General features: G+C 33.6%; 3 protein-coding genes across 6 annotated transcripts; 1 reads left to right on the top strand and 2 right to left on the bottom strand.

Moving 5' to 3' along the window:
• Window positions 1–257: 257 nt before the first annotated feature.
• LOC8286304 (probable glycosyltransferase STELLO1) lies at window positions 258–5915 on the top strand. Its single transcript, XM_048369586.1, has 3 exons — window positions 258–2335; window positions 4589–4715; window positions 5183–5915. The coding sequence occupies exons 1-3, from the start codon at window positions 630–632 to the stop codon at window positions 5648–5650; spliced, it is 2301 nt and encodes a 766-aa protein (XP_048225543.1). The 5' UTR covers window positions 258–629; the 3' UTR covers window positions 5651–5915.
• A 515-nt stretch (window positions 5916–6430) lies between these two features.
• LOC8286305 (magnesium-chelatase subunit ChlH, chloroplastic) lies at window positions 6431–12366 on the bottom strand. Its single transcript, XM_015727160.3, has 5 exons — window positions 10551–12366; window positions 10228–10310; window positions 7661–9463; window positions 7059–7535; window positions 6431–6973 (listed from the first exon to the last, which is right to left on the bottom strand). The coding sequence occupies exons 1-5, from the start codon at window positions 11953–11955 to the stop codon at window positions 6596–6598; spliced, it is 4146 nt and encodes a 1381-aa protein (XP_015582646.2). The 5' UTR covers window positions 11956–12366; the 3' UTR covers window positions 6431–6595.
• Window positions 12367–13805: 1439 nt separating this feature from the next.
• Window positions 13806–18350, bottom strand: LOC8286306 (exosome complex component RRP43). 4 transcript variants are annotated; one of them, XM_015727162.3, is made up of 9 exons: window positions 18226–18350; window positions 17712–17899; window positions 17578–17627; window positions 17415–17484; window positions 17197–17302; window positions 16396–16462; window positions 16115–16190; window positions 15026–15324; window positions 13806–14115 (listed from the first exon to the last, which is right to left on the bottom strand). In XM_015727162.3, the coding sequence occupies exons 2-9, from the start codon at window positions 17869–17871 to the stop codon at window positions 14032–14034; spliced, it is 912 nt and encodes a 303-aa protein (XP_015582648.1). In that variant the 5' UTR covers window positions 17872–17899; window positions 18226–18350; the 3' UTR covers window positions 13806–14031. The 4 variants fall into 4 exon arrangements, with proteins under 4 accessions (XP_015582648.1, XP_002532079.1, XP_015582647.1 ...); XM_002532033.4 differs by lacking the exon at window positions 18226–18350 and adding an exon at window positions 18055–18215; XM_015727161.3 differs by lacking the exon at window positions 18226–18350 and adding an exon at window positions 18007–18195.
• Window positions 18351–24466: the final 6116 nt, after the last annotated feature.

Here is a 24466-nt window from a genome sequence, read left to right as displayed (position 1 = left end):
TCAAGTCTTATATATAAATGTTGAGTTATTAATAATTATTATATATATTTTCTTAAAAAACTTATATAATAGAGTTAGAAATATATAATCCAATGAATGAATTGATTCACGGTTGAACAGTGCCTCATTAACTTAATTTTCTCACCCACGTCAAATCTTGGATTGAATCTGAAAAGTGATAATACTGATATTATATAATATTATTATTAATAGATACTGCATGGAAAGAACACATAAATTTAAATTTAGGGACTGGAGAAGAAATTTACCCCAACATCTTGCCTTGCCTTGTGTGTGCCACTGCAATTACAGTTAGAGAGAGACAGAGAGAAAAATAAATAAATAAAACACAGAAAAAAAGAAAAAGAAAAAAATGAGAAATCAAATTATTGACTGCCTTCTTGTCTGTCTGTACAAAGAGTCAAAGTGTAGGGGAACTGAGCAAAGGAGAGTGAGAGATTCACAAAGAAATTGTAGTAGGAGTAGTAGCAGTAGTACTTGTTTTCTAGGTTCCCAGAGCTGAAAACAGAACAAACAGAATCACTCTGTGGTAGACAGAAAAAGAGAGTTGTTTTAGTGTAAAGACTTTTTCTTGATTTTTCTTTTTTCTTGCTTTGTAGGGTTCAGCAATGTTGGTTCAAGAACGTGCAACTCCAAAGTCCCCCAAATCACCTAGAACAACACTGCCCACAGTCAATCACCATAACAATTATCGTTTCTCACCATCAAAATCTCTAGATTTCTCAACTTGGTTCACTGAAAACCTTTACAAAATTATAATCTGTTTCTTTCTCATTGCTACTGTAGCCGCCGTTTTCTTTCTCAGAAACACCGGTGACACTGCTGCTTTTCTTTATCTCCAATCAAAGTCGCAACCCATTGAAAAAACCTTGCCTTTTCCGCATATTAATTGGAATCAAATCAAACCCATTACTGATAGCGCGTCCCCTTTCGTGAATTTTCGCACAGAAAGATGGATCGTTGCTTCTGTATCTGATTATCCAAGTGATTCACTTAAAAAGCTTGTTAAAATTAAAGGGTGGCAGTTGTTGGCAATTGGAAATTCAAAGACCCCGAAAGGTTGGGCTTTGAAGGGTTGTATATACCTGTCTTTAGAGCAACAAGCTAGTTTAGGGTTTAGGGTTGTGGATTTTGTGCCATTTGATTCTTATGTGAGAAAAAGTGTTGGGTATTTGTTCGCTATTCAACACGGTGCTAAGAAGATTTTTGATGCTGATGATCGTGGGGAGGTGATTGGTGATGATTTAGGGAAGCATTTTGATGTTGAATTGGTCGGGGAGGGTGCTAGACAAGAGACTATATTGCAGTATAGTCATGAGAATGAGAATAGGACTGTTGTTAATCCTTATATTCATTTTGGTCAAAGGTCTGTTTGGCCTAGAGGTTTGCCATTAGAGAATGTTGGTGAAATTGGTCATGAAGAGTTCTACACACAGGTTTTTGGTGGGAAACAGTTTATACAACAAGGTATATCGAATGGGTTGCCTGATGTTGATTCTGTTTTTTATTTTACTAGGAAATCTGGTTTAGAAAGTTTTGATATCAGGTTTGATGAGCATGCCCCAAAAGTTGCATTGCCTCAAGGTATAATGGTGCCTCTTAATTCCTTTAATACAATTTATCAGTCTTCTGCCTTTTGGGGTTTGATGCTTCCAGTTTCGGTTAGTACAATGGCCTCTGATGTATTGAGGGGTTATTGGGGGCAAAGGCTATTATGGGAGATTGGTGGGTACGTTGTTGTTTATCCACCTACTGTGCATAGATATGATAGGATAGAGGCATACCCATTTTCGGAGGAGAAAGATCTTCATGTAAATGTTGGGAGGTTGATAAAGTTTTTGATTGCTTGGAGATCGACTAAGCATAGGTTGTTCGAAAAGATTTTGGAGTTGAGTTATGCAATGGCAGAGGAGGGCTTTTGGACTGAGCAGGATGTGAAGTTTACTGCTGCATGGCTTCAGGATTTGATTGCTGTTGGGTATCAGCAGCCTAGATTAATGTCTCTGGAATTGGATAGGCCACGGGCAAGTATTGGTCACGGGGATCGAAGGGAATTTATTCCACGCAAGTTACCATCTGTGCATCTTGGAGTAGAGGAAATAGGGACAGTGAATTATGAGATTGGAAATCTGATTCGTTGGAGGAAGAATTTTGGGAATATTGTGCTTATTATGTTCTGTACTGGGCCTGTGGAACGGACAGCTTTGGAATGGAGATTGCTTTATGGGAGGATCTTCAAAACTGTGGTTATTTTGTCACAGCAGAAGAATGAGGATCTTGCTGTTGAAGAAGGCAATTTGGAACAGTTATACAGGTAAGTCTTTAGTAGTATTAAAGTTTTCTATATTTTGCTTTTGCTGCATTGAACAAAGATGTTGATCACTTCTGTCTCTAAGCACATCTAGCATGGAGTATTAAGTTTGTTTATCTTCTGATGGACTACACCATCCACGAACAGTTGATTCCATTTTTGGAGAAATGCTTAGATATTTGGTTAGTGCTCATATTTACTCCTATTAAAAAGATCTCATAATTCTGTGTAATAGTGACTCACACTTTGCTTCCCTTTAAGGTTAGTATGTCCAGAGTCTGTAAATTCTTATAATAATAGAAATAGGAACAGGTGGTGCATCCAAAGTTATGAATGAGAATTTTTCTGACTTGGTGAAGGAGTATTAACTATGAGAATCTGTGGATAAAAGTTTTATTTTGGATGAGTTGACAGAGTGAATCTTGATGGGGCTGGTCATTCTTTGCCCTATTAGTTTTTGGTGTCTTTGTAAATTATTAATCTGCCAATAAAATTGTGAGAGCCAGTTACTCCTTGGTTTGCTATCCCCATCCGCTGTATTGCGATGGATGTTTAAGCAGAAACTTTTATGCTTGTTTGCAGTAATGAAAATTCATGTGTTTATTTGCACAAATACATAAAAGGTTTGAAGTCCATCCAGCTAACCACTCTGAACTTCAGATCATCACTTAGGGGTTTAATTATTGTTAACATTTCAGAAAAAATATTTTATTAAAAAAAATCTAAACTTATTTTTGCACCTGCTACAATCGAAAAGGAAGGTTGCTCTGGGCATTATGGAGCTCAAAGCACAAAAATAGCCTCCTTTCAATGCAAGAGAAGCTGCAGTTACCAGACCCTAACAGAGCATCATGCATTGTGGGATACCTTGGGGATTCGATGATACAGCATAAGGATATTGAAATTAGGAATTTAATTCTTAATTTTTCGTTCTCAGTATTTTCCTTCCCCTTTTGGCTAGTTTGTATGCATAAACACTCGGTATCCATTTGGCCAATTGCAATATCTCGTAAAGTTTATTCCTGGATCTGTGAGTTTTGCTTGGGGTTCTTTTCCTACTTATCTACTAAAACTCTTTGTGAATTGGCTATATGAATCATGACAGCCAACATGAACCTGTCCTCGTATTCTTCAGATTCAATGCATATAGACGATATATTTTTGTTTGGCTATGCCTACCTGCCTCCTCTGGTCTCCAAGGTCTAGGACAATCAAGTTAATATAGAAGTTGGCCATTTCTCTTTTCAAATTTTCAGTCTTGAGTCCTAATTTATCATGCTGAGCAGCCAATTTAAAAACTCAGGAAAAAGGTCTTTTAGTTTATGCTATATTCAGATTATTAGAATTAATGTCCTTGAGCATCATCATATTAATAAGTCTAATCAACACCTGGCTTCCAAGTTGCTTTTGTAGTTACATAAGCCTATCAGAAGCAAACTTGATATGCTAGCCTGGAACTTCAAGTCAGTACAAAGTATTTTCAGTGTCGGTCCATTCCTATCACAGGGCACTGATTTGAAGTGTTTCGAATTCAGCATATAGTTAGTTCTACAAGGAAAACTGGGTGCTGGAGAAAAGATAAATTTAATAAAGATAATAGTCTGAATAGATATTTTTCTAGTTCCTGATACAACCTTGCTAATTGTGATATTGCTTCTGACATAAGCACTTTCTCTAGTTAAATCTCATCATGGTGGCATTGGCATCTTCTGGGAAATGACAGCTTACATCCTAACCGAGTAGCTGTTGGTGGTGGCCAACTCCCTCCTGTGGTCTTAGGGAAGGTTGAGCCAATTGTTCATAGCCTTGAAAGGCTCAAATCCCAGAATGATTTTATTTTACTACAGTTTTGCTGATGTGGTATCAAAATTCAATATATTAGCCAAATTGTATGCGTCATCCTCAGTTACCTTCCTAATTGTCCTTTTTCTTTACGGATGCATATTACTTTTTTTACTTTTCCAATATCCCTCTCTCAGTGTCTTTCTTCTCCTCAATTTTGACAAAATTTGATCTGGAGTCGTGTCAAATTAAGGTGGTTGCTTTTTTATTGTTGAACTTCCGTTAGAAGCTATATTTGGCAGTTATGTTGTCAAATTTTTTGTTTCTACTCTAGGAATGCATTTATTGTTGATAACCATGGAAGTAAAGTCAAAAATGATGTTTTAACCATTCAATGTATAGCAGGTATACCATAACTTTCATTTTAAGCTGATTTTAAATTTTACTAACTTCTTTTAATTTTTCTTTTTACAGGCATCTGCCCAAAATATTTGATCGGTTTACTAGTGCAGAAGGCTTTTTATTCCTTAAGGATGACACTATCCTTAATTATTGGAATTTGCTTCAGGCAGACAAGAGTAAGCTGTGGATTACTGACAAGGTAATTCCCCTTAACACCCCCAGTTTCCCCACTTTCTAGTGCTCTATTTTACTGTTTATTGTTATCAATTAGGATAAAAAGAAAATCCTTTATTTGGACATTTTAGCTTTTGGCATGAGTGGATATCTTGCTAGTCGCCGTTAATCAATTGAATTATCTTTTGCTTCTTTTAGGAAAGTTTCAGTTTTCCACTTTCAGATAATTAGACTAATATAGAGATAGATTGCATATGCTAGACAATCGTTCGCTTACCTTTGTGGAGTGGGGGGAGCCGTATGCACTAAGACACCCTTTTATAAGTTGATCTATACTAGTACACGTTCTTGATAATAGAAGTCAAAAGATGCAATATGGCAATTTTATAGATAGCATTGTAGTTTCAATACCATACAGTTATCATGAACACCACCACATTGCTGCTCCTCTTCCTCTCTCTCTCTCTCTCTCTGACACATTGTTTGAATTAGGTATCCAAATCCTGGAGTACTGTGTCAACCAATGGAAACTCAGATTGGTATGCAAAACAAGCAGAAATGGTAAAACGTGTTGTTGGTTCAATGCCTGTTCACTTCCAAGTCAATTATAAGGATGCTATGAAGAATGATCAGAGCATAACGATATGCAGTTCCGAGATATTTTACATTCCTCGTCACTTTGTACCTGACTTTGTAGATCTTGTCAGCCTTGTGGGTGATCAGGAAATCCATAACAACATTGCAATACCAATGTTCTTTGTTTCAATGGATTCACCTCAGAATTTTGACTCTGTGCTTAGTACAATGGTTTATAAGCGAAAGCCACCATCTAATAATTCAACCCTTTATAATGCTCAAGCATCTGCTGTTCACCCGTGGAATGTGTCAAGTGAACAGGATTTCATAAAGCTGGTAAGAATAATGGCAGAAGGTGATCCGCTCCTAATGGAGTTATTTTGAAGGTAAAGACCATCTTTTCATACTTACAGGAATGACGATAGAGACAAAGAAAGAAACTGTACCTTTTTGTAATCTGTTATACAAAATTCTATTGTTTTCCCAATTTTTCCAGGGAGGGCTCTTCATTTGTTTCTTTTCTCAATTCCCTTTCTTTTTGTAAGTTCTCTTTTAAATTTCTTTGTAGATTTACCTTCTTGTATTATTCATTTACTGGTTGAGAATTTATCCCAATGAGAAAATATTGCAATCTGTTTTCCTTTGTCAAGCAAATATTTTATCAAATTCTAAAATATGGCATTAGATTGGAGTAGGGCTCTAACCGAATCCAGTCGAATAGCATTCTGATTAGTTTAGATTTGGTTTGCTTATTATTGAGCCAATTTGAACTGATATTACTGTGTTTGAGTCTAAATGAGTTTAATAAACATAAATTATTTGTTATATATTTAATAAATAAGATAAAATAGATATCTTTATGTATATAATAAGTAAAAAAATTATGAAATTAAATATCAAATTGTTAATGTTCTTTACAAACTAATTCATGAGTGTATTAATGAGCTGACTTATACGATAAAGAGTTTGAACAATGAAGTTTTATTAAGCTAAGGGTAGAGGGTTGATTCGTTTCAGCCGCTAGATATAATTGAAGGAGCAGGTAGGGGCTTTTGGATCACTTTTTTTTTTTTTTCTTTTGATGATGTGAGAGCAGCATTCTTTTCATCAAAATTGTAAATTTTCATCAAAGATCTTCCTTCTCAAGTTTCAAAAGAAGTCAAATTGTGGAAGAAAAAGAGAATCAATGACTCATGATATTTATGAACAAATTTTACAACTGAAAAGTGTTCCAGGAATTTAAATCCCTTCAATCACTTGCAAAAGGGAAAACCAACTCAGGCTCTGTTAAATCAACAATGTGGTGCACTGTAACAGTTAATTTACTATTTACCTGTCAATCCCTTCAATCTTGTCTTCAACTTCTGAGTAGAGCTGCCTCAACTTCTCAATATTTTCTTGTGAAGTTTCCCAATACCCACGGCCATTGGCTTCTAAGAATGTCTGCAATAACTTCCTAAATGAGTTTGGATTAGTGCTCATAAGTCTGTTCAGCATCTCCTCATCTTGAATGAAAGTTGAGTTGGCTTCTTCATAAACCCAGTTGTCAACTTGGCCTGAAGTTGCACTCCATCCAACTGTGTTTGTAAGGCGCTTCTCGATTTCTCGAACACCTTCATATCCGCTAGACATCATCCCTTCATACCACTTGGGGTTCAGCAACTTGGTTCGTGCATCTAGCCTTACAGTCTCAGCAAGTGTACGCACCTGGTGGAGAAAATTTTTACATTGTTTAGCCCACAATATTTTAGCTCAAAGTGAAGATTATCTGAATCTTAGGAATTTTGCTAACCTGAGCATTAGCTGTTGTTGTGTCTGCTATGTATGCATTAGGCTTCTTTCCATCCTTCCTCAAGTTCTGCACGAGGTTTGTTGGGTCTGAATCAAAGTAGTGGCTCACATCAGTGAGTGAGATTTCTGAGGAATCAAGGTTTTGGAATGTGGCCTCTGCTGTGCTGAGAGCCATCTCAAAAACTTTTCTCTTCTCCATCATGCCTGCGCCTGGGGCATCACAATCGAAGGCAAAGGACTTCCGGCTCAAGTACATGTCTTGAAGTTGCTTCTCATCATTCCAAGAAGAATTCTCCACTGCAAGGTTGATGTTTGAGGAGTAGGATCCTGAGGCATTAGAAAACACTCGAGTTGCAGCTTCCCGAATGTCAATGCCAAGGGCTGCAGCTTGTTCTAGAGCATGCTTCCTGACATAGTTTTGCTCAGCTGGCTCATCAAGTTCAGCCACCATCTTCACTGCACGGTCAAGGAGGTTCATCTGTGGATAAAAGAAGAAATTCGGATGCATAATGCATGTCAGTGAAATGATGAGGCAAAAGCTATCTACGATATAAGCATGATAACTAAAAAGTTTTTGAGCACAAGATATCAACTAACAGGTACCTGATTGATAAAGAGATCTCTGAAAACTCCTGAACAATTGACAACGACATCGATCCTAGGCCTTCCAAGCTCCTCAAGACTTACTGGTTCAACCCGGTTAACCCTACCAAAGGTATCAGAGATTGGCCTCACCCCAATCATCCACAAGACTTGAGCCAGGGATTCACCATAGGTCTTGATGTTATCAGTTCCCCACAATACAAGCGCAACTGTCTCGGGATATTTTCCACCATTGTCAGCCTTCTGCCTCTCAACTAATCTATCCACCACAATTTTTGCACTCTGCATTGCTGCTGTTGTTGGAATGGCTTGTGGGTCCAATGCATGAATATTCTTACCAGTTGGCAACACCTTTGGGTTTCTGATTGGATCACCACCAGGACCTGGCTCCACATACTTTCCCCCCAAAGCTTGTTTCAGACTCCCTAACTCATTGTCAGCAACCACCAGTTTCAAACACTCTCCTAGGAACTGAAACAATACTCTGAGCTTCTCTCTATCTGCCCGGTAAAATTTTGTGTTGGACAAGTACTGTATCCATGGTTCATTGACACCAAACCCAAGGATTGAGGTAAGTTTATCAGAAACATTTACAACTTGACCCTTGTTATTAGTTGTCCGCTCTACGAAGGCAGAGATGGCGCCACGAGATGCCTCAGTTATTTGCTTAAGAAGCTCTACATCTTTCAAGATTCCCTTGTTGCTTCCTCTGTAAACGTCCTCTATATTCCGTCCAACAGTTTCAGCTAAAATAGATGGGAGTGATGAAATCTCATCTTCAGGACGATCCAGTGCAGCAATGTTGACTAGAGTTGCAACTGCTTCCATGGCAGATGGAGGGTCTCCAATGACATGAAGTCCACATGGCAAAAGCCGTGACTCAATCTCCATGATCTTGGAGTAGACCTTTCCAACGACAAGATCTCTCTCTTTTGCAGAGATCTCTTCCCCCTCATCAGGAAGTTCAACATCTTTGTCAAGATTGCATTGCTTAGCAGTACTAATAATGGAGCTAACAATTTGTGGCCCACGACCTGTGTCTTTAAGGGACTGGTATGAAGAGATGAGCTCACTTAACTGCTTGAGGCCCTTGTAAAGACCAGCATTTTCAGCTGGAGGAGTCAAATAGCTGATAGTGTTTGCATAGCTTCGACGCTTTGCTATGGTGGCTTCAGATGGGTTATTAGCAGCATAGTAGTATACATTGGGGATATTCCCAATGAGACTGTCAGGATAACAAACATCACTCATTCCCACCTGCTTTCCAGGCATAAATTCAAGGGAACCATGAGTGCCAAAATGAAGTACTGCATCAGCTTTAAAAATTTTCTCAACAAAGGAGTAATAAGCTGCAAATCCATGATGAGGGCTAGCAGATTTGGAGAATAGCAGCCGCATTGGATCACCCTCATAACCGAAAGTGGGCTGGACACCAATGAAGATATTACCATACTGTTTTCCATACACCAAGAGATTCTCTCCATCAGAGTTCAAATTGCCTGGAGGTTTACCCCAGTTTTCTTCCAATGCAGTGGCATAGGGAGTAAGGTTTTGATATTCCCGAACACCCATTTTGTAAGCAATGTTCAGATTCGGGCTGCTGAATTGAGCCTCTTTATCATGAATTACCTCTTCAATTAAGGCGTCTGAAGTCTCTGGAAGGCCCTCAACATTATAACCATCTCTTTTGAGATCCTTTAGAACCGAGAAGATGGAGGAGAAAACATTAAGGTAGGCTGCTGTTCCGACATTCCCCTTGTCTGGGGGGAAACTGAACACAGTAATTGCTAACTTCTTCTCGGCCTGCATTAATATAAAAATTCGTCATAACATGTTCATTAACTCAACAGAAATGAGTTCAAAGCGTCATCATTTTGGATGAAATTGAGGAGAGAAATGAAGTGTTAACTTTCATGACTACAAGACCCGATTTATATTCTAATGGAATTTTGACCAGAAGAAATACATAGATCATCAATAAGTTCCAAAACCATCAGCGCGTCGGCATATCTCTAGATCAATTTCAGAAAGCAGAGTGGTAGAAACAGCCAACAAAAAGGTGGAAGGGGCAACCTATCCTTGTCATTTTCATCAGCATCAAACTGGCAAGCTAATTTGCTAAAACATGAAACTCATAGCTAATTATATTAGTATTACGCATGAATACATTATGAGCTTTGTTTTTAATTCAAGTATGGTGATAGCTATGTATGAATAACTTATTACCAACCCCCACTTTTCCTTTTTGTCATTAGCAAGCAGCATGCATTCAACGCTTAAATGTAAGCAAGTAACGAGAAAAGTATGCATATGAATTAGTTGCACTTTAATTATTTCCGTTGTATTAGATTTCAAATAAATTATCACTTTACTTTTCAGATAAGGGAAACACCGGGAAATGGTGTAAGGAAGTACATGGGAAACTTTTTAAGCATTATGCACTATTAAAGCCAACTTCATTTATCTATTAAGCCTGAAAGTAGTATTTTCAATTTCAAAAATATAGAAAAAGGAAAGGAGAAACAGGCCTCTATTGAAAAAATATAGAAAGGCCAGAACGTAAATACCTTTGATTTCCTTTTCAGTTCTCCCCATCTGATTGCCCTGGTGCAGAGTTGCTCCACCCTCTTGTGAAGAGCATGTGATTTTCCTGCAGTCACATTGAATTTGTTATTAACTTTGTATCATGTCTGAAGACATAGAAACAACAGAGAAAACACCCAGCTTCATCTACAGTATTGTTCTCTTCCTTGAGGAAACAGAAACAGCAGCTTTGTTTATCCTATTTTTAAAGTAATTTCAAAAGCAGTAATTTACCAAAAATATACATAAAATAAACAAATCATGGAACAAACTTATTCAGATAATACCAAGAAAAACTAGAACTTGCCTGTTCTTGGGTCCCGGCCGGCAAAAACAATGGGCTCCATACCGCCATCCAGCTCAGGAAGAGCAACTTGTAAAGCGACTTGAATCGGGTGCAGCCCCAAAGTGCTCTTCAGCCATTCCTCAGTTGTTTGAAACACCAAAGGCAATGCAACAATATAAGGCACATCAAGCTTACTCAAAGCCTCAACTGCTCTAGGATGATCTTGCCTTGCTGGGCCACCAACAAGAGCAAAACCAGTCAATGATACAACTGAATTCACCATTGGTTTCTTCGTAACCGGATCGATCAGAAACCTCTCAACTGGCCCTGAAAAATCAAGCCCACCAGCAAAAATTGGTATTACCTTAGCACCTCTTGCCTCCAACTCCATAATCACAGCTACATAATGACCATCATCACCAGTCACAATATGACTTCTTTGCAAAACCAACCCAATAACTGGCGCTTCAGGCGATTTCAGCTTCTCGTTAGCGTCCTTTCTAGTTCCATACCAATTCAGATACTCCTTCACATCATCATACATACAAGGAGCCAAAGGATGCCAAATTCCAGTATCCAAGAACAAAACTGGATCAGAATAACCAATCTTTTGACCTTTCAATGCAGGAACATAAGACCCAGATATCATTTTCAAGAAATTCTGCAAGTTTTCAGGAGACCCACCAAGCCAAAACTGCAAACTCAAGATATATAGCCTAGCATCTTGAGCCTTATCACTAGGCAAGTACTTCAAAACTTTAGGTAAAGTCCTTACCAACTTTAACATACTATCTGCAAAGCCCGCACCTTGCTTCTTTTTCTTGAACAACTGAAAAAATGGACTTTTTGATTGGCCAAGCTGTGACATGCTAAAAGAACCCAATTTGTTAAGCCTCATTACTTCAGGCATTGAAGGGAACACCAAAACTGCATCAAGCCTGTCCCTTTCTTTCTCAACAGCAGCTTTAACTTTCAATGCTAACTCCTCAACAAATATCAAAGACCCAATAAAGATATTCGCATCCTCAAGATCCTTGCAGAATGCTTTATAAGTGTTTTTGTCGCGAAGCTCCTCTACTAAGTAACCAACAACTTCATATGAGGCAAATTGCGACTTCTTGTTTAGAGCTTGAACTGCAGCAGTGAGTGAAGATTGGTACTGGGCTTCAAGAACAACATAAACAACCTTGACTGTTGGGAGATTGTTGTTCTTTTCAGGTACTACTCGGCGAACCTCTGGTGTGGTTTGTGTGAAAAGGCCATTGCCAATTGCAGCACATTTTACTTTCAGAGTTGATTTTGAGTTGGTTTGTATGGCTTTTTTGGGAAGAAATGAGTGGAGAAAGTAGTGCTTTTGTGATAGTGAAGAAAGCTGGTCTGGTTTTGTTGATGGTAAAGTAAATGGTGAAGATACTACATAAGCCATTCTTGGGAAAAGAAAAATCCCACACTAACTAACTCAAGAAACAGAGTCCTCTGTTTTCTCCTCTCGAATTCCTCTCTGTTTCTAAATTAGAGAGGAAGAGAGAAAAAAAGAAAGAATAAATTGGCGGAGAAAACAGAATTTGGAAGAAAAAAATTTGATTTTTTTAATTTGAGTTTATCTGTGTGGGTTTTTGTTTCTGCAATTGGTTTCTTCTTCTTCCTTTTTTTTCAGGAAGTTAATGGTGATAGGCTTATATTTTTGTTTGTATAAAGGGGAAGGGAGAGAGGGACTTTGAGTATTGAAACAGTTGGTGATGGTGGTTAGTGGTGAGAAGGAAGTGCACGTGGCAAAATGGGTAGTCAAAGAATAATGATGGAGAAGTGTGTGTTGTTTGAGGTTCAGTTTTGATTTCAAGTTGTAGGAGAGAGAAAATAATAAGATATGAGCACTTATCTATCTGTTGGAGTTTTTATGATGGAGTTTCTTGAATTCTGATTGGTTGAGTTGGATTTCCCAAAAGTAACAATAGCATAAGGAGGGTGAGGTGGAAATGTTGGATGATGGAGTAGATTTTTCTAGCAGTGTAAGAGGTTCATTTTTTGCCTTGCATTAGATTCGTCATATTGAGTGTGTGTCTCTCCATTGACAAGGAACTTGATATTTGTTTTTCCCTTTAATCAAATGGGTACCAACCATGTAATTCTTACTTGCCAATTGAATGCCAAGTCAAGTGTTTGCTGTCCTTTTGTTATGTCTTTGCCTTGTGACTGTCACACGTGTTGCTCACCAGTTAAATTTGCAGAAAATGAAAGCACAGTAAAAGAAAGCTAGCCTGTGACATTAGTGAAGACAAGGTAGTAAAAAGATTTGTGTGGTTAACAATTAATCAGATGGTTGAACTGCTTTGTGCACTGCTGAAATCCCTTTATGTTTCCCCATTGCCAATTCTCCTTGAGGCAGATATTTCTCTTGGAAGGAGAGAGGTGTTTGAATGTGAAACAAGAGTTTTGGGACAGAATCTGGTGAAAGCAATATCTTTTTTTAGCATCTCTTTGCATTTTTCCCTTCAATAGCATTTTGAACTTGAAAAGGAGAACTAATAGTAGTATTTGGCATTGATAGTTCCTGATTTTTACTATTCTGATGCATCCACAGATGTATAATATTACCAAATGCTGTTCTCTTCAACAATCATACACCAACATACATTTCTAATCTTGCTTGCACTGTATCACTTCTTTAATTTTTCCCATCAGAGAAGAGTTCATCATTGGCAATTCTTGTCTCATTAGTGTCCATTGCCTTGTTAAAGAAGTTGCTGCTCTAAACCTTTATTTTTTATGATTCATCATATAATCGAAATGCATTAATTTAAGCATTACAGAGCCTGCCTTCATTGAAGAAAAATTTAAATGCAATTTCTCAGACCAGTCCAGGAGAATTGATCATCTAAATTCTAATAAAAAGGGAAGAAAACTCCAAAAGTCATTAAAGCAACCAAGAGCCAAAAGTGGGGATATCTCCCTTGTCCCTTTTTTCTTTTCTTTTCTTTCCTTTCCTCAAGGACAGAGGAAATTGGCAAAATGCTGGATGTCTTGCCATGAGAAATCTAATGTGCTAATGTGTCTTGTTAGTCTGCCAAGCAAAACGTGTGGCTCAGGCTGAGTTGTGGAGACCTACCATAACAAATAATCACCAGGCATGCCTTGCTGGGAGATATCTCTGTAATGAAGTTAATAGATGACGTAGGAATGTAACTGGTAGCTCCAACACAGAAATGGGGTAGGTGAAGTTTATGAATTGGCACACGTAAAAAGTGGAACTCCAGTAACACATCCCTATATTTGATCTCGACAAAATTTTATGATTGATTGCATAAAAGTGAAACGTAATTATAACATAAAAGCTTTTTCAGTGATGCAACCAAAATTCACTAACAAATCTTGCATTCAATAATCTATTTGAAGACCTAATTAGTTCACCTTAAGAACAAAATAGAGTGGTCGCTGTAATTTAAAGGCATAACTACCACCCACTTAATTGATTGCACATCCCCTCTGCACAAAAATATCAAACTTAGTCAATCTGCATGCCAGAAAGGGCTTCATCTAAGATATTTTGAAGTTCTTTCACTCTTTGCCTTGTTAAAGCAACACAATCCTGCAACCACAGTAGGCCACTTCTCAATCAGCATAAGAAAAAAATAATAATTAGCTATAACTATTCCATCAGAGCCAAGTCATGCATATTTCAGTAATTCATCACCAGTATCTAGCTAATACTTTTATCAGATATTCATATGCTAAAGTGCCTTAGCAAGGAGGAGGAGTATTCTTGTAGTCACAACATAACAATAAAGCTAATAAAACTCGTAACACAACACATGTATAAAATCATAACTAGACATTTTTTAAATCTAAAATAAAATACATGCACAAACATAAACTTAGCACATTTTCTAAATCCATAACAAAAATTAAAAGAAACATATTCAAGAGACATAAACACCATGTTTATAGACTTGCAGTGCTAACTCCTAATAACTATAATTCCTAAAGCATGTTGATAAGACAATTACTCAATACTCATCATTATAAAACCCACTTCTTCATTAAATTCCTCAATTTCCTCATGGTCACTTTTAATTTTCTCTTTATCATCCTCTTCAAGATCAATCTCTTCCTCATCTCTAAGTACCAGCGGAGTATTAGCCCTCTTTTAAGAAGATGCTTTTTGACTTATACAAACCCTTATTCAATATTCTTTTGATTTCTTGAATTAAAAAGGTCTGATATTAGTGAGGTCCAATATAACATCAACGGCCCAGATTTTAATTATAAGTGGAAAACAAAATTTAGGTCCAATTTTACTAAGGTGTGCCTATTTTTGCGCCTCATCTCCTCCTCTAAGGTATGTGCCTTAATGAAGTTGCTTGCCTCTAAGGTTATGAAGCGCAAAGGCTTGAGCCTCGTGCATCTTGATCCTGAAAACGTGCCTTTAACAACTATGCTTCACATTGAATTTAGACTTTTGGGTACCATCAACACAAGTGCTTAGAAGAAAAACCTACCTGAACAGCTGAAGTATAGGCAAGAACTGGTCCCCCTGGCTTGTAAAAGGACACAAGTCTAGCAGATGAATCCAAAACCACTGTTACAAGAGTTTCCATGATAGACTCTTCCTCTGCAGTGGGGTCTGCCAAGATGTAGTTCTTGTGAAGTACACATGTTAACGAGAATGGCAGGCTCCGTAGAGTGAGCTTCCTCTTCTCCTTGTTGACTGCCTCCTTTTCCCGCTTTCCCCCCTCATTTTCATCAGATACAACTACTACCTTTCCGTCATCATTTAGAGAAACTATGGGAATTTGCACTGCAAGATATCAAAGCTTAAGTATAAATGAGCAATCATAAGTTGAGTACAGGAAGAATCATGATTCAAGGTAAAAAACATGTAGCATTCAAGTTAACATAGCAGATGCAAGAAATAGCCTATGCACTTTGTTTTAGGAAATAATTAACTATTGCTATCGCTTAAAGGGCATAAAATTGCATGTGAGCAATTATAGGAACACAAAACTTTCAACAGACTTTGGGCTCATATTATGACAGTATATCTTTAAGTCATGAACATACCATCCAGTTTAGACATTGGAATATCTCCAAGAGATAGTGTTCCAGAGATTTCTCAACTTTCAATACATGACTGAATCCACAAGTACCTGGTTAATTTCAGGAAATAGATGCAATATTGAGGAAAGAAACACATCGACTTCAAATAAACGTGTACATAGGACTGTAAATGAGCGAGCTATTAAGATGTACACCCATTCTTCTAAATCTGAATCAGCTTTCACTATATTCTTAAACCTATGAGTGGTTAACAGTCAGGGAATAGAATATGACAACCTTAAACTAGCATTGAGAACCAAGAATAATATACAGGGGAAAAGAAACCAGTCACTGATTTTAAATAGCATATTCAAAATGCAACTGGATTGATCTCCCATTTCTGCACAAAGCTACATCATGATATACAGGAAAAAGTATCGCAAATTGAGGTGCAAGGGTTTTTGGCGCAAGCTGACTTTTACAGGCTGTGCCAGCTCTTTAATGAGCAGAAAACATAAGATTCTAAAACATGAAAAAGAGTTGAAACTTACAATTGGTGAAAGCAGCAACTGCTGAGAACAAAGCAGCATCAAAAAGGGAACCATCAGCATCCAAACAATAAATATCCTGCAGGAAACATTTTGCACTGCATTTATTTGTCATCTGGCAACTGAGACCATAAGTAATGGTGTATTTAACTCTCATTCATTAAAGGAAAAGAAAAACTCCAATAAAGACCTGTACCCCCAGCTTGATACATAAAAAGAAGAAGAAAAAATAGGAAGAGCATACAAACATAAAGAAGATTACTGTAAAATTCATCATTCTTTACCAAGTATGCCATCCATGCAGCTTTTCCACTAACCAGGGATAGTTCCTTTAAATCAATCATTGCTGAACTGCAATAGCCCATTCAAATAGTTGATAAAAGCATGTTGAAGAAAAGTTGAACTGTTCAACAACATAAAGTAGTAAAAAGATAATTTGTAAGTGCAATATCTCAAGGTTCAAGTATCAATCCATGTTGAGCTAAAATTTACTCAAATTCCCCAATTGAAGTCTTGTAAGCATCAGAAGAATGAGCCCACAATGAACCTATACCATATGCTATGTTTACTGAAAAATTTGAATACCTCTGCCACAGTGAACTTATACCATATGCTTACATTACATTTACATGCATTACCAGTAAAAAATACCTCAGCCACATACCAGTTCTGCATGAAGATATTTTCACAATAATTAGAATTGAGACCACATTTATGAGTTACAGTGCCAAACCTTGAATTAAGGCCCTATTTTCTGGAGAAAGGAAGAGAGCTGGAGAAATGAATGACAGGCATCTCAAACTTATCAGTAATACAAAATATAAGGCCAATGCATATTAACAGCCACAACTTAGTGTACTGCATTCAAAAGATTAAGAGCTGGTATCCCATCTAAAATCTTAAGAGCATGATCTAGATTTCTGGACTGCATTTAAAATAATGGCCTTTTCTTTCGTCTTACAATTCATTCTATTTCACCAGGTATAATTCCACTATATGTGCATTATCAACAAAACGAAATGAAGTATTTGCATGAAACAAGATTATAAAGAAATGAAACAATAGGGAAGCAAACTTTTACTAGCCTCATTATTGTATCAGATAATTGCTTTGACACAACTGGTGCTGCTTCAGCGGGCCTACCAGGCCTAACAAGTGGAGAACAAATTGGAGGCATGTGGAAATCAATAGCTGAAAATGCCAAGATTTTATGCATTGACATCATATAAATACAAAAGTAACAAGAAAGAATTCAAAAATCTAATAAAACGAGAGAAGAATAGCTAAATTGACAATAATAAACCTATGCAGCCCTCATCTGGTGACTCTGAAGACGGCGTCATGACTTCCATTTTTATGGCAGCCATCATGGTCTGTGCATGAAACAGAAAAGTACAAGTCTCTGAATTAACAAAATGATCAAAAGGGTATATAAACAAAGAGAAAGAAAGAAAGAAGGGACTAACAGTTGAGCCAATCTTTGCTATTGCAGACCCATCAGCAGATACAACAGCACCTACATGTAAATAAATTGAATTGAAATCAATCACATGATAATTTTTTTTAAAAGAAAGGGTAAAATCAAGAATCTAAAACAAACCTAGAGCAAGTGTTGTATCTCTAGCTCTACCAAGTGATCTACCATCAGGGCGAATAGATTCAGCAAGATGACGCTCATGAAAAAGAAGAGGGAAAAGACGTCTAAAAGCATCAGCCTCCATTTCTGTCGACAAGTCCCCACTAACATTTGGCAAACCCATTTTCTCTTCTTGTACAACAATGCACAGCCTGATAAAATGAACAGTTACAAGTACAATCCGAAGAGTAATTTAAAAAAAAAAAAAAACCCAAATGCAAAAATTTAAAATTACAAATAATAATCAGCAAATAAAGACCATGAGAGTGATTGGCTTTGCAAATAGGTGCGGACCAAGAAAAAGCACCTTTTGAAGCTTTAGAAGTTTGAAACTTTAAGACACGGGAAGCAGAGAGAAAGAGAGAGAGGGAGAGAACGCAGACGCTAATAAAGAAAGAAAGAATTGTGTTTGCGGAGCTCCTGAGCTATGACTACAAAGATAAATAAATCTTAATTGGCAAACACCATCAACCCATACCTATTTGTGTATTTGGGTATTGTTATTCGACACTGACCCAACTCAACTCAACCCATTTTAGGAATTGCAACGAATAGAATAGCCCCGTTGAAAAATTTGCATTCAAATCTGTATTTAAATCTGTCTTAAATCTGTCTTAAATCTGTTAGAAAATTAGTTTTATTATTGAAACTCATTCAAAATTTAAATACAAATAACTGTATATTAACCGAATTTATTCTAACCCTTTTAATAATAGGCCATGGACGAAAATTATTTTATATAAATAAAATATTTATATGAATTAAAATTAATATAAATATTTATAGTGTTATTAAAAATAAATTATTTCGATTTAAATATAAATTTATGTAAAAAATATAAAAAGATGATATTAAAAAATAAATTTTTTTAATTTAAGTAAACAAATAATTATAAATTATTTTATATATTAAAAAATTTATTATTTGAAAATTATAAACTTTTGTAACACAATTTTGAAAATAACTTTTTTAATTTTCTCATTTATATTTTAATTATATTTAGAAATGAAATATAATATATGAACAAAAAATAGTTATCAATAAATTGATTATAGTAATAAAATAGTCTAATGTTTGTACTTTGGACATAAATCATTTTATAGGAAGAAATTATGAATAACTTCATAAATGGGACTTTGAAATTATCTCATTTTTACAATTGACTCAAGAAGGCAACTTTAATTCAATCGGACCTTTTAATTTTACAGGTTGTTATTTAACCCCTTTAATCATAGACATTATTACGTGCGTGTTTTACGCCATCTAAAAATGTGTAAGTTTGAATAAAATAAATTATATTTAAAATATAAAATAATAGCTAAATACATAAATGACTCTTTTACACTTGTCTCAATTTTACAATTTACCTTATGAATTCAACTTTGATTCAATTGGACCTCTCAACTTTACGAGTTCTTATTTTTAATTCCTTCAATCACAAGTGTTATGCACATGTGTTTTATGCTATCTAAAAAATGTGTAACTTCAAATAAAATAATATATATTTAAAATATATAAAAAGTAAAAAAAAGTAAAATAATGAGTTTTAGTTCTTAAACAAAACTTGTCATTTTTTGACATTTGTTAAACATTTTCTTACTATGGTTGCTGGCGTAGGCATTAGCATGTGAGAATAAAAGAAGTACTTGATGGTTGAAAAGTTGAAGAATTAAAACAGTTCATTTTAGTCTATTGGAAAACATAATTTTTATTTTATTAATAAAATTAATAAAATAATTTTAATATACAATAAATAATATTTTAAAATTAATGGAACATACTTTTCGCAAGAGGTTAATACAAAATGCTTAACTTCCGTCTATGAAGGGTCTAAATATAACAACTTGCGAAGTTCATATGCTCAATTAAATAAAAGTTGAGAGGCCAATTACAAAATAAAACAAGTTCAATAGTTCAACTATGTATTTTACCTATTATAAGTAATGTCCTTAGGGAAAATATTAATTCTTTTTATTACTATCATTAGTGAAAATGTTAAAAATAAGGAAAAATGCTTAAATTTGCCCCTGAAGTATAACCTCAAATGCAGATTGGCCTTCTATGTTTTTTTTTTAGCCAGTTGCACATAATATCTCGTCAAACAAAGTTCTTAAGCTCCTTTTTTGACATGTTAATGACGGAGCTGAAGAAAGGAAGAAACTTCCGTTAAATACAACTGAGGTGTTCGATTGTCTGTGAGTTATTTCCACTGTCTCTCCACTCCCTTTCTTTGTCTGTCTTTTTGTTTTTCTTGAGAAACAAAAAAAAACAAAGAGAAAACAGGAAGAAAAAGAACCAGAGACAATTAAATATGTGCAACTATCTTCTTCTGTCCACCATTCCCGGCCTAAACATAAAACTGTGACAGCCCGTCGTCTAAAGGCATTTGAGCTAGAACAATCACAATCCTCGCGCAAAGTCCAAACTAAAAAAGAACAGTCTCTTAAATCACTTTCAAAATCTCTCACTACTTGTTTAATTTCCTCCTTCAAAACCCGAGATCCTGCGGCTATGATTTAACCGTAATTGATGATCAAGATGTAAGCTTTCTAGAGAAGTTAGGGGGGAAGAGACAGAGGAATGCTCAATGGCGAAGTCCGAAGAGGCTGAAAGGTAGTGATTTTGTGGAGATTAACGGAGCTGACGGGTTTTCAAGTTCAAAGAACTATGAATTGTTAAGGAAATAGTTGAAAGATGTGTGTAGTTTGGATGATTTGAAGCACAAAATGAGGCTTCATTTGAATTATTAAAGCAAAGACTATGAATTATTAAAGCCAAAACTCATTTAGGACTTTCAACAAACACCTTAACTACCCTTCTTCTCCTTTGCCTTCTCCGCTAAATCCTATTTCAAAACCGGCAAATAATCACAGCCCATTTTCTACACAGTCTTCCAAGGCATAATATTCCACTAAATAAAAGTTTTAATCAGGAATTGTATCAAACACTTCTAAGGCATAAAACAAAGCACAAGATTCACGTTACCAATAAAGTAAAGAATTAGCAACAACAATATTAGAATTAAATAAAATTATTTTAATTAAATGGGCATGAATAACTTTTATCTCTTCAACAATATGATGTGCAGATTTTCTGTAGTTAGTGAATAAGGGAATGATAAAAAAAGAAGGTGGTTCTTCTTGTTCATATTTGATAGGTTGCAGAATATGAGTAGTGAAGATATAAGTTGGAAAAATGAGATTGGAATTATCTTGGTCACAAGTAACATTGGATCAACATGTTCTTAGAAAAGAACTTAAGATGTAGTCTTTATTTGACATGCAATTTTTAGTGGAGAAACATGACAAAATTGTTGGTCGAATAATTAGTTCTATATGTGCAGATGTGAGTTTAAGAAAGAGTATTTATAGTTAAAGTGTGTTCAAGAAAGAGATTTTTCTTTAGTAAAAAAGAGTATTTGTTTTGCTCAACCAAAAAGAAAAGAGTATTTGTTTTGAAAAGAAATGTGCATATTGAGAGAAAAATTAAAGTATTATAGAGAAAGAAGAGGAAGAAGAAGAAGTGTGGTGAGGTGTAATATAATGAGTCCCAAATTTAAAAGAAGTTTGATGCAACTTCCGTTCTTCAGCTCCGTCATTAACAGGTCAAAAGTGGAGCTTAAAAACTTCGTTTGGCGAGATATTATATGCAACTGGCTAAAAAAAATAAAAATATAAAGGGCCAATCTGTACCTGAGGTTATACTTTAAGGGCAAATTTGAGCATTTTTCCTAAAAATAACAACTTGTAAAGTTAAAAAGTCCATTAAATCAAAATTTAGTTCGGAGGGTCAATTGTACAATGGAACGAATTCAGAGGCCATTTATGTATTTAACCATAAAATATTTATGTGAATTAGCTATTACCATGGATGTAGTGGTTTATTAATCATAAATTATTTAGATATATATATAAATTTTTAAATAAAAATATGAAATTGAAGTTTTTTATGAAATCAAATAAAAATATATAAAAATTAAATTGAATATATATTAAAAAACTTCTTATAATTCCTATAAAATAGAGAACAAAATTGGAAGTAATTAAATGAGAGAGTAAAATCATAGAAATTTTTTATAAAAATTAAATTAAATTTATGATTATAAGAAGTGAATTAAAAATTTTAAAATAATTCTTATAATAATAGGATGAGAAAAATAATTTAAAGTAATTAAATGGTTGAGTGTAAAATTATAAATTTTTTAATACTAATTAATATATATTTTTCTAGAATAGTTAATACGTTTTTTTAATACTCATATAATTATTATTTTTTAATAATTTTATATATAAATTCTTAAACTCACCACAATTGAAAAAGATAACTTGAGAATCATAGAAAAATTATTGCGAAGAAAGAAAAAATAAGTTACAACCTTGTTTTCATATATATATATATATATATATATATATATATATATATATATATATATATATATATATATATATATATATATATAAAGCTCTTAAAAAAATATAATAGATAATTAAATAATAAAGTTCTTATTTTAGGCTTTAGCCGTTTGGAATTATAATGATCGCTTGTTATCAAAATGGAGGCATTTTATTGTAAAACCCGATCACTTGTCAAGGATAAACAATACTTGAAGTAATATTTAAATCTTTGGAAGAGAAAACTAATATTTAAATAAAAAGTAAAATTTTTGTTTATCTTATACTTTATATTATATTTTTATAAATATTTATTTATATTATATTTTTATAAAATATTTATGGATTACTTTTAAATTTTTAAATATTAATTAATAATATATATAGAGAGAGAGATTTATATTTCATATTACAATTAAAATAAAAAATGAACTTGTAAAGTTGAGAAGTCCAATTAAAATTTAGTTCGGAGGGTCAATTGTACAATAGAACGAGTTCAGAGGCCATTTATGTATTTAACCATAAAATATTTATGTGAATTAGCTATTACCATGGATGTAGTGGTTTATTAATCATAAATTATTTAGATATATATACAAATTTTTAAATAAAAATATAAAATTGAAGTTTTTTATGAAATCAAATAAAAATATATAAAAATTAAATTGAATATATATTAAAAAACTTCTTATAATTCCTATAAAATAGAGAACAAAATTGGAAGTAATTAAATGAGAGAGTAAAATCATAGAAATTTTTTATAAAAATTAAATTAAATTTATGATTATAAGAAGTGAATTAAAAATTTTAGAATAATTCTTATAATAATAGGATGAGAAAAATAATTTAAAGTAATTAAATGGTTGAGTGTAAAATTATAAATTTTTTAATACTAATTAATATATATATCTTTCTAGAATAGTTAATACGTTTTTTAATACTTATATAATTATTATTGTTTAATAATTTTATATATAAATTCTTAAACTTACCACAATTGAAAAAAGATAACTTAAGAATCATAGAAAAATTATTGTGAAGAAAGAAAAAATAAGTTACAACCTTGTTTTCATATATATATATAAAGCTCTTAAAAAAATATAATAGATAATTAAATAACAAAGCTCTTATTTTAGGCTTTAGCCGTTTGGAATTATAATAATCGCTTGTTATCAAAATGGAGGCATTTTATTGTAAAATCCGATCACTTGTCAAGGATAAACAATACTTCGAGGTAACATTTAAATCTTTGGAAGAAAAAACTAATATTTAAATAAAAAGTAAAATTTTTTGTTTATCTTATACTTTATATTATATTTTTTATAAATATTTATTTATATTATATTTTTATAAAATATTTATGGATTACTTTTTAAAATTTTTAAATATTAATTAATAATATATATATAGAGAGAGATTTATATTTCATATTACAATTAAAATAAAAAATGAACTTGTATTTTTAAACATAAAAACTCAAACTAACTATTTATTTTATATTTAAAGGTTAATTTTTTTAAGAAAATTATTATATAAAATGACTTTAATAAATAATTTAATAAGTTTAAAAGGCATCTTTAAAATATTTCTATGACTTTAGTTATTTAAAATTATTTAAAGAGAAACTAAAAGAAAGTTTTATGATTAGACGATAAATTGAGTCATTATTAGATAGATTTATATAATTATTAAAAATTAAAATATTACTTTAATATATTATCAATTATTTTTAGAACAAAAATTCTAATTTACTACTTTTATATTTCTTATAAATTAAAATATAAATTTAGTGTATTTTGCATGAAGTTTTAAAATACAAGAAAAATCAAGTCAAGAAAATTTGTAAGCTATTCATAATCTATATGAAAAATACTCTAAAACGGATTTGACGTAATCAATTAAAGCTCAAGCTCGTTCCACTTAAATAGTTTGGTAAGCCGTATTCTATAATATATAATTCTATAAACTTCTAAGTTTAATTAATTTTATTATTTTTCTTGAAATGGATTAATTATTCTTATATTTATTTTTTTGTATTTTATTTCATAATCTTTACAAAATAACTCAATTAAATTTAGTTGAGGTGGAATATGCCAAATATATCATTAATTAGAATTTAATTTATGAAATGACACTCAATTATGTTTAAATCGAATTTTAAATTTTAAACTTTTTCAATATAAAAATATTTAAACTTAAATAAACTTTATTGTATATATATCTTAAAAATTTATTTTTTTTCTAAAAAAAAATGAAAGAGTTTTCTTTATGAATAAATAAAATAATGAGTTTAAGAATAGCGACGAGATAAATTTTTAGGCTACCGCA

This window comes from Ricinus communis, chromosome 10, assembly GCF_019578655.1.
Source record: "Ricinus communis isolate WT05 ecotype wild-type chromosome 10, ASM1957865v1, whole genome shotgun sequence".
In the NCBI taxonomy this organism is placed as follows: Eukaryota; Viridiplantae; Streptophyta; class Magnoliopsida; order Malpighiales; family Euphorbiaceae; genus Ricinus; species Ricinus communis.
This window is presented reverse-complemented; position numbering and strand designations above follow the sequence as displayed.